We start from the raw sequence: 10,135 nt of genomic DNA on the forward strand, positions 1-10,135 counted from the left end.
TTATAAAGCTACATAGTATGTAGAAATATCTAAATAATTAGAATGCTCCTAAAAGAAATATCATAATCTGCCTCTACACTTCCCATTATTCAAAATGAATGTAATATTTGTGTTTGACTTTCTTTTATTTAGTTGTTCATATATACAAAATTCATTCTAAATCAGTTGTCTTATATATAAATTATATGTAGGTATATATAGATCAATTATTTATAGCATAGTCTAGTATCTATAAGTAGAAAAGCTATCATTTAATCCAGACCCTCTTTCTTCTCCTTGATAGCTTCCTAAAAGAATATTTAACCATAACTCATAGTTAAATAATAATTTATAGTTTTTGAGATTTTAAAAATAATATAGTAATTGATCCTTACTTTAAAACGCTCTTCGAACAACGAAAGTTCAGCGATTAAATCTGTAATTGCATGCATAAAAGCCTCGTGTGGTGTATAATCTGATGTTGTTTGTATTCTGATCACAAATTTGTGTTCTAGCGGATGTGGAACTTTGTATCCAGCAAACAGAACCTGAGGATCCTTTAATAATTGACTATTGAATAACATATTATTATTAATGTCCATATTTAGGCTATTCCAACCATTTTACATATATTAAGAAGTTCACTAAACGAACATACTTGCGGATCATGTTTCCAAGCGTATGGTCTTCCTTGTTAACTGTGAAAATTGCAGCATTGGGAACTTTAGTATCTTGCTCCTTAATTATTCTAAATTAAAATTATACAAAGATGATGTACAAATCACTTCGAAATTTCGTGAATCATAGGTTAACTAATTTACGATACTCACTTTTTCTCTCCTTCGTACAGGAGAAATGATTCAAAGGTCGGAGGAGCATTCATCTTGCTCTTAAATTACAACGTACTCTAAAAAATATAAATTTGTTCAGGTATTTTATTTACTAAATTCAATTTCTGATAGGAAGACACAACGCAATACTGACAGATCTAACGAAATTGTATTGCGATTGCAGTGCTCTCTACAAATATACATTTTATAATACTCGAACATCAAGGCGTCCTCTGCTACCAAAACTTGAATGTAAAAATACTGGTTAGAAAAAAATAACATTTGAACTATTTAAGATAATGTTATTGGAATGTTAAAAACTCAGTTTGCTTACAAATTTTATTAATAAGGATATACATAGAACAATATCATAATTTGTATTTCTTTAAACGTAAAATGTATTGAGTCAAGAAGTAGGGGCTTGGGATAATCTCTCGCTTTCAATCTAGATGTTGAACTTTATTTTTATAACTGTTTGTACGAATAAAATACAATTTTATACATATATCATAAGATAATGACTGTGTATAATTAATTCAGACTAAATTAAGGATTAATGAGTAATTTAAGAATACCGCTGGCTGTTGCACTTACATCAACTTATAACTAGAGTTGGTTTGCTTAGACTATAATTTTATTGCATTTGTTTATTGCGATGTCTTAATGTAAGTTACAAACTAGTATTGCGGGGAATATTAAGAAATTATAAGGTAGATATGTTATGAGGAGATAAGAGGATAAAAAATATTTTTATAACAAAAAAATATACAAAAATGTATATACTCCCCGACGGGGAATCGAACCCCGGTCTCCCGCGTGACAGGCGGGGATACTAACCACTTTTTTTTTTTTTTTTTTTTATAACATACGTTTATTATGCCAATAAAATATACATAAAGAGCGAGATAACAAAAAAAAAAGGTATAACAAAGATGTCCTTATAAAAACGTACAAAAATAAGGAAAACGTGGAGTGTAGAAGTTACATATAATAAAGACCAATGACTCCTAACCTGGAGTGCGCGTGGTCTGGTCTGTTATATTATTGTCGCACTTATTGCTAGGCGATGTCAAGTATTATAAATTGAGATTTGGTCTGTCGTTTGGTATATTACATATAGAAAAATGGCGAGAAAAACTATATCGGATCGATCTTATGTAATTAGGGGGAAGCAGAGGAATGGGGATAGGGAGGTGAAGGAGGGGAGGATTAGAGAAGCTAATTTACATGTATTCATGTTGAAAACATAATTAAGAAGAAAAGAAAAAAAATAATATTCTCCCCGACGGGGAATCGAACCCCGGTCTCCCGCGTGACAGGCGGGGATACTAACCACTATACTATCGAGGATGGATTGCATGTTACAATTTTTTAAGAACGAGTTAACTAACATTATTATTTAAATCGAGACACTAATATTTGTTTGTGTCGTTTCTATGTTTGTCTTTTAAATCGTGTTGCGTGAGCTTATAGCGGAATCTTATGTTTCGATCGTCGAAGTTTATATCTATTATTTTTAATATGTGGTGATATGTTTTTTCCGTAGGGATTTGTTGAGTAGTATTATATTGTTGTTGAGGGCGTTTAAATCCATTTAAATTTCTATATCTAGTGCTTGTGCTATGATGTCGATTCTGTCACTGTTAGATTGGATCTGTGTTAAAAAGGCGTGTGATTTGTGTGTTTACTGTGACTTCTATGATTTCTTTTATTTGTTCGAGGATGAGACTTTGTGTAGGATGATGTGTGTAGGATGATTTTAGGGCCGTTTGCCCTGGTAAAATTCTTGAACAACCCTGATTGGCTAACCCCACACGTTCCCAATCAGCGTTGTTTATTTTGCCGTTTGTACCGCCTGTCTCTCTCTCTCTCTCTCTCTCTCTCTCTCTCTCTCTCTCTCTCTTTCTCTCTCTCTCTCTCTCTCTCTCTCTTCTCTCTCTCTCTCTCTCTTTCTCTCTCTCTCTCTCTCTCTCTCTCTCTTTCTCTCTCTCTCCCTTACGTTCTAGTATATATCTCCTATACGCTTATGTATTTTCGGGACGGCGTGGTAATCGGAGGGGATAGTGAACTGTACGTGACAACGGTGTGGAACTTTTCCTCCGGGTCACCCGCGTCGGACCACATGGCTCTTGGGTCGCTGGGTCCGCTTCAAGTACCCTTCAGAAACTCGCCTAATTTATGACGGTCTCGGTTAGCTATTGAGATATCTCTAAAAAAACTCTATTGCGAACATGCGTTGTCAAAGTTTGGGACTCATCATCTCAAAAACAGCTTCTTCGAAGGAGAGTCATAAATTACGCTGGTCGTTTGCACGTGGACTGAAGTTTCCATTGTGCGCACGACTGGTCGCTACAGTCCTCTATGGCGATTTCCGTTTACTCTGTCCCAACTTTCTCTACCTGAGACATTGGTGCTTTGTTAGTTTCTCGATTAACATGCTGAGATTTTTATTTTGTTCTATTAACACGTTGAGCGCTACGTCAGCCATCGGTGGCTGACACTGGACTTTCCGTTCAGGCCGCGTCAGCCATCGGTGGCTGACACTGGACTTTCCGTTCAGGCCGCGTCAACCATCGATGGCTGACAGCGTGTAACATGAGAACTCTAAAATTTTACACTATTTTACGGAATTACAGAAATTATATTTAAAATTTACTTAATTTGGTATCATTTCAGGATTAATGGGATTCATTGTAACATGGCAAACATAAAAATGGTTTTCCTTTACAAGTATTACAAAATGTTACAACACGCTTGGTCTTTCTCCTTGCCATCACTCTACCATCTTTTCTTACATTTTTGTCATAACACAATTTACAGTACTTTCGAACTTCAGAGACTTTTCCCGATTTTCTTTCGAGTTTGTGTTTTTTTCTGGATCTTCTTGCAATTCTGCTCGGTGGAATGTTTTCTTTGTCACAACTTGTAAGATGGACTGCTAATTGTTTCCGAAATTCAATAATGTTAATTTGTTTTCAAAGAAATCTTATCTGAGCGGGCCAAGCGGTAAAGAAAGCAAAACAGATTTGGCGCGTAACGTGTTCTTTCAAAGAAATCTTATCTGAGCGGGCCAAACGGTAAAGAAAACAAAACAGACTTGACGCGTAACGTGTTCTTTCAAAGAAATCTTATCTGAGCGGACCAAACGGTAAAGAAAACAAAACAGACTTGGCGCGTAACGTGTTGAACCAATACCTATAGGTATCACGATACAAACGTAAACTATCTTTTATTGCGATCGGAAACACCGGCCTTACAATACCAGCGCGTAAAAGCGGCGCGCGTGGCCTGAATGGGATTGCTTTAGAAAAATGCGTGGCGCTCAACGTGTTAATTCCTCGTATGAGGGGTTTTCGGTAGTTTTGCTGTTTTGCTTTTGAGTTTTCTTTTGGTTGTTAGTCTTCATGTTTGCACTAGTTGTTATGACGCTGTCTTTTTTATTTTGTACTCGCTGTGAACCCTACAATGACTATGTATAATTAATTAATTCAGACTAAATTAAGGATTAATGGGTAACCTAAGAATACCGCCGGTTGTTGCACTTATATCAACTTATGACTAGAGTTGGTTTGCTTAGCCACTTGCGCTGGAAAGACGTGCCACGCACGTTGTAATGCTTTTGTCACAGAATCGCCAACGACGTGGTATGTACGTCATCATGCGATTGTCACAGAAACAAACGACGTGCATGGCACGTCGGGTGGGATTGTTTGCCAGAGCACAGATTATCATTATACTGCATAGCGTACAATTGTCAATATTTAACCCATATTCTAAAATGGAAAATAAATTAGTTTAGAAAATATAAATCTTTTTTCGATTTCTGCGACGCCTCCCAGCGAGTTACACTGGAGATCGTTCTGGTACACGCGTCGGTGAATTTTTTGCCAGTGCAAGTGGTTAGACTATAATTTTAATGCATGTGTTTACTGCGATGTCTTAACATAAGTTACAAACTAGTATTGCGGAGAATATTATGAAATTATAAGGTGAATATGTTATGAGGAGGTAAGAGGATGAAAGATATTTTTATAACGAAAAATGTACAAACAGGCGGGGATACTAACCACTTTTTTTTTATAACATACGTTTATTATGCCAATAAAATATACATAAACAGCGAGTTAACAAAAAAAAAAGGTATAACAAAGATGTCCTTATAAAAACGTACAAAAAAAAGGAAAACGTGGAGTGCAGAAGTTACATATAATAAAGACTAATGACTCCTAACCTGAAGTGCGCGTGGTCTGGTCTGTTATGTTATTATCGCACTTATTGCTGGGCGATGTCAAGTATTATAAATTGAGATTTGGTCTGTCGTTTGGTATATTACATATAGAAAAATGGCGAGAAAAACTATATTTGATCGATCTTATGTAATTAGGGGGAAGCAGAGGAATGGGGATAGGGAGGTGAAGGACGGGAGGATTAGAGAAGCTAATTTACATGTATTCATGTTGAAAACATAATTAAGAAGAAAAGAAAAAAAATAATATTCTCCCCGACGGGGAATCGAACCCCGGTCTCCCGCGTGACAGGCGGGGATACTAACCACTATACTATCGAGGATGGATTGCATGTTACAATTTTTTAAGAACGAGTTAACTAACATTATTATTTAAATCGAGACACTAATATTTGTTTGTGTCGTTTCTATGTTTGTCTTTTAAATCGTGTTGCGTTAGCTTATAGCGGAATCTTATGTTTGGATCGACGAAGTTTCGAGGTCATCGAGGTTCCGTAAATTTCGCTTTCTTTTACCTGCTGCGTTCGTTGTGTTCGATGCGCTCATAGGGGTGCCTGTTGATATCTCTCGGTGTGTTGAGACGTCGTCTGTACGTCTGCGGCGCTGCGGGGGGCATGGTTGAGCGGGGGCACTGCTTGGTCCTTTGTGTACATAGTCTGCCGTATTTTCCTCTGAATTCGCTACCCTGGTCCAACTGTTTTTTTTCGGGTGTCCATGTATGGTTCTCGATGGCGATTTCCATTTCCTCTGTCCCAACTTTCTCTACCTGAGACATTGGTGACGGCGTGACACTTTTTTCAAGCTGCTTTGTTAGTTTCTTGACTAACATGCTGAGGTTTTTATTTTGTTCTATTAATTCCTCTTATGAGGGGTTTTCGGTAGTTTTGCTGTTTTGTGCTTTTGAGTTTTCTTTTGGTTGTTAGTCTTCATGTTTGCACTAGTTGTTACGACGCTGTCTTTTTTTATTTTTCTTGAGATTATCGTAGGCGGTGAGTTCAGCCTTTTTGTCTGTTTTTTTCCTTTTATAATGTTCCTAATTTGCTGATTCAGTATTATATTATTTAGTTCTGAGTAATCCTGGTTTGTTATTAAATTTAAGATAACATTTCTTTTTGCGTTCTTCGTGAAACCACTTTTTACTGGTGACTGAACACTTTCTATCACATTCTTTTTCTGTAGGCGGTGCCCCTTTTAGGGTTTTTACACTTCTGGCACTCACTTTTTAATAATCACGTACACTGTTGTATGCACTGTTGTCATCAATATTTAGCGTATTCACTGCAGCACTTCGGAATACTGACCACTATATTACCGAGGTTTTTACGGGAAACTTTTCTAAGTAAGCAGTACATAAACAATAGTTCATTTCTTATGTGCATATAATTAATATTAATTTTTTAATAAACCACTTGATCCGCGATAGGTTAATTTAAACCGGCACTGACTATTCTTTAATATATATATATCGATGTGTCTTATCAGCAGATTTGGAATAATGACACGAACTGATATTATTATTATTAAACTGATTTTATGCATTTGCAATGAGAATAATGTATAGATATAATTTAAAATAGTAAGAACATTAATTACATAACAGTAAAAAAATGCATATATCGCTTGATCGCATAGAATAGACTGAAAAACAAAAGTTGCACTGATCACTTTACACGTCACCAATATTTTACTACATATTTGCAATTAATAAACGCAAGGATTGATAAAAAAGTTTAATACAAAATATGTTCTGCACGGAATTGTAATTGCTTGGAATGACTGATTTCCGCGTTCTCCTCCTGAGTCCTCCTCCAGACAGCATTCACGTCATCCCTATTTCAGACCCTGAAGAACAATAGCGTCCTTGTCCTCGAAAACCGTGGGCCGCCTGCGACACTTGAGATTTATCTTGACTTTAACATGATTTAAAATTTTTCTGTAATTCCATTTGAGCTCTCAAAAGTGAAACAATTTCAACGGGAAAGAGGTAAGATTTAAGTTTAAATAATGCTCCCTGTTTTTTGTCTTCGGCAAAAAATTTTGAAATTCACGCCACTTTTATCTACCTTCAAATAACGTCATTGTACGTAGTAGCAAAACGCTGAAACTGGTAGACAAAATTACCAACAGTCGATTATGACGAATAGTTTGAGCGTTCTATCACTACGTTCAATGGCGCTATTTGGAGGTGGATAAAAATGGCGCGAATTTTAAACCGGCGAGAGTTACTTATTAGTTAGTTTACAAATATTTCAATAATTAATATGAATAATTAAGAACTAGTAGCTTGGAAAGATTAAGTGTGAATCATATTTTGATGTACCGATATCGAAAAAGTAAAGAATAAATGGTGTGACGGTTGCGCGAAGTTTCGTTATCTTATATGTAATGCAACTACAAGGATCTGAAGTCTGTCGCGTAAGTTGGGCATCCTGCCATAGTCATTGTCACGAGCTTTTCTTAGCCGCTTTATTTTTCGTCTGCCATTGTTTACATCATAGTAGAAATTACATCCAGTAAAGCAAGGGATTTCGTACTGCACACGAAGATGTAAAGTAAATAGCAAACACTGTTTAATAAAATGGAGGTCCTCGAATTAAAAGACATAAGAGCTATACCTGATATAATTCATTCTTATCCGGATAGAGTAAAAACTGAAGGAACGCCACTTGTTATTGACAATGGTGAGTAGACGAGCTCACTGGCAATTAATACAGTACTTATCTTATGTAACGAAAATTAAGAAATAATTTCTATTAGGATCGTATAACTGTAGAGTGGGCTGGGCAACCGAGAAAGAGCCTCAGCTGATATTTAAGAATTTGATTGCAAAGCCAAGAAAAGAGCGTGGGAAGAAAGATGGGGATCCCCAGGTTGGGAACGATATTGCGAACATTGAAGCTGTTCGTTTTCAATTAAAAACGCAGTTCGATAGAAATGTAGTAACCCACTTTGAAGCTCAGGAGCAAATATTTGATTATACTTTTGCCCACATGGGAATTGACACGGAAGGCACTATTAATCATCCAATTATCTTAACAGAAACCTTCTTAAATCCCAATTATTCTCGAAATTGTAATGTAAAATATTCATTTGAATGTTGTTCTCTTAAAATCAATGTTCATTTACTAACTTGATAAATTTTAGTGATGGCAGAACTTCTATTTGAATGTTACAACGTACCAGCAATTGCGTATGGAGTGGACTGCCTATTTTCTTATCAACATAATAATTGTCCACCAGACGGACTAATTATCAGTATCGGTTACCACACTACACACATAATACCAATATTAGATGGCAAAGCAGATCCTTTGAATGCAAGGAGAATTAATGTTGGTGGATATCACATTACATCTTATATGCACAGACTGCTCCAACTGAAATATCCGGTGCATGTGAATGCTATAACACCGAGCAGAGCAGAAGTAAATGAATCGTGTGGTCCTCATGCGTGCTGTTACTTTTAACTACAAAAGTTTAACTCTTCAATTTACAGGAATTAATACACGAACATTCAATGATAGCTCTTAACTATCAAGATGAAATTTCTAAGTGGGCTGATCCAGATCATTATGACTCGAACGTGTTAAGAGTACAGTTGCCCTATGTCGCTCCTGCAAATGCTCCTGGTTTAACAGTCGAACAACAAAAAGAACGGAAACGGGAATTAGCTAGAAGACTAATGGAAATTAATGCGCGTAAAAGGGAAGAGAGGGTCAGTAATATCTGTTACATAGGAAAAGATCATCATTAAATAATCATCATCCAACATAATAATTAATATTTGCAGTTAGCAGAAGACGAGGAGCAATTAAATCAATTGTTAGCCGTTCAAGATTTATTAGAAGAAGGTGAGACCGACGAATTCGATCAAGCTCTGAAGACTTATTCCCTCGCGAATGAAACAGACTTGATCAAAATGATAAACAATCTGCAAGCAAAGGTGGAAAGAACGAGACAAAAAATAGTAGCAGCCAATTCCCAGGAAGAGAACATAGTAATGGAAGAACAAAAACCGAAGATAAAATCCAGCTTGCAACCTAAGGACCAACAAGACTTTGACGAGTGGATTGCCGGCGTAAGAAAGAAACGGTAAAGAATACGTTGCAATAAATGGTTAATTCTTCTGGTCAAAATTCGCAGACTAGTAATAAAATTCAGTTTACCTTTTTAGGCAGGAAATATTGGAGAAACGGATGGCGAAAAGGCAACGCAGACAAGACATGGCGAAGCGTAGAACGGCCGCAGCCCAGGAAAGGATGCGAATAATAAGTCAATTAGCAAGGAAAGAGAAACGCGATGATGACTTCGGCATGAGGGACGAAGATTGGGATGTTTACAAAGTGATCAACCGGGTTCGTAAATATTTTAAAGTCCGTTATATCTAAATAGGTCATGATCATGTGTTAATTGAAATTGCATTTTACAGGAAGGTGGAGATTCGGACTCGGAATTGGAGCAGGAGAAGCTGTTGGAATTGGAAGATGTGCTACGACATCATGATCCGGAGTTTGATGGTGCCGGTTCCAACGTTCCCATGGTCCCAGGAGAAACTCATCAATTGCACGTGGGGGTGGAACGTCTGAGAGCCCCAGAAATATTATTCCAGCCGTCCATGATAGGCTCGATGGAGGCAGGGATCGCTGAAGCAATCGAATTCGTACTGAAACTATACCCACCTGAGCAACAGCTACGCCTCGTGGGAAACATATTTCTCACTGGCGGGCCAACTAGATTTCCGGGTTTGTTGGAACGACTGAACCGCGAGCTTCGCGAGATCAGACCGTTCGGCTCCAACTTTCAGATAAACATAGCAAAGAACAGTAATATAGACGCATGGTACGGTGCCAGAGACTTCGGCCTGAACGGGAACTTGCCCGAGTTTCTTGTAAATAAAAAGGAGTACGAAGAAAAAGGCGGCGAATATTTCAAGGAACATTTGACGAGCAATACTTACACCAGATCTCCAGACCCGTTGCCTGTGATACAAGTTCCTGTGACGTCGGAGCAGATCATTGTGGAAGATGCTGTTGTTGACGTTGAGATGGAATAGGAAATAAATTTGGATACAAATTGATCT

At 37.1% G+C, this 10,135-nt stretch overlaps 2 protein-coding genes and 2 non-coding genes across 4 annotated transcripts; 1 reads left to right on the top strand and 3 right to left on the bottom strand.

Annotated features, from left to right (window-relative positions):
• Positions 1-106: 106 nt before the first annotated feature.
• Positions 107-1,004, bottom strand: Rpb11 (DNA-directed RNA polymerase II subunit RPB11). The gene is made up of 4 exons (XM_033467432.2): positions 810-1,004; positions 638-727; positions 375-549; positions 107-287 (listed from the first exon to the last, which is right to left on the bottom strand). The coding sequence occupies exons 1-4, from the start codon at positions 860-862 to the stop codon at positions 252-254; spliced, it is 354 nt and encodes a 117-aa protein (XP_033323323.1). The 5' UTR covers positions 863-1,004; the 3' UTR covers positions 107-251.
• A 1,083-nt stretch (positions 1,005-2,087) lies between these two features.
• TRNAD-GUC (transfer RNA aspartic acid (anticodon GUC)) lies at positions 2,088-2,159 on the bottom strand. The gene has a single exon. It is a non-coding gene; the product is annotated as a tRNA-Asp (tRNA).
• Positions 2,160-5,306: 3,147 nt separating this feature from the next.
• On the bottom strand, positions 5,307-5,378 carry TRNAD-GUC (transfer RNA aspartic acid (anticodon GUC)). Its single transcript has one exon. It is a non-coding gene; the product is annotated as a tRNA-Asp (tRNA).
• Positions 5,379-7,477: 2,099 nt separating this feature from the next.
• Arp5 (Actin-related protein 5) lies at positions 7,478-10,132 on the top strand. Its single transcript, XM_033467385.2, has 7 exons — positions 7,478-7,736; positions 7,813-8,127; positions 8,200-8,480; positions 8,552-8,770; positions 8,846-9,147; positions 9,230-9,410; positions 9,485-10,132. The coding sequence occupies exons 1-7, from the start codon at positions 7,634-7,636 to the stop codon at positions 10,106-10,108; spliced, it is 2,025 nt and encodes a 674-aa protein (XP_033323276.1). The 5' UTR covers positions 7,478-7,633; the 3' UTR covers positions 10,109-10,132.
• Positions 10,133-10,135: the final 3 nt, after the last annotated feature.

The sequence above is a fragment of the Megalopta genalis genome, chromosome 1 (genome assembly GCF_051020955.1).
Source record: "Megalopta genalis isolate 19385.01 chromosome 1, iyMegGena1_principal, whole genome shotgun sequence".
NCBI classification, from domain to species: Eukaryota; Metazoa; Arthropoda; class Insecta; order Hymenoptera; family Halictidae; genus Megalopta; species Megalopta genalis.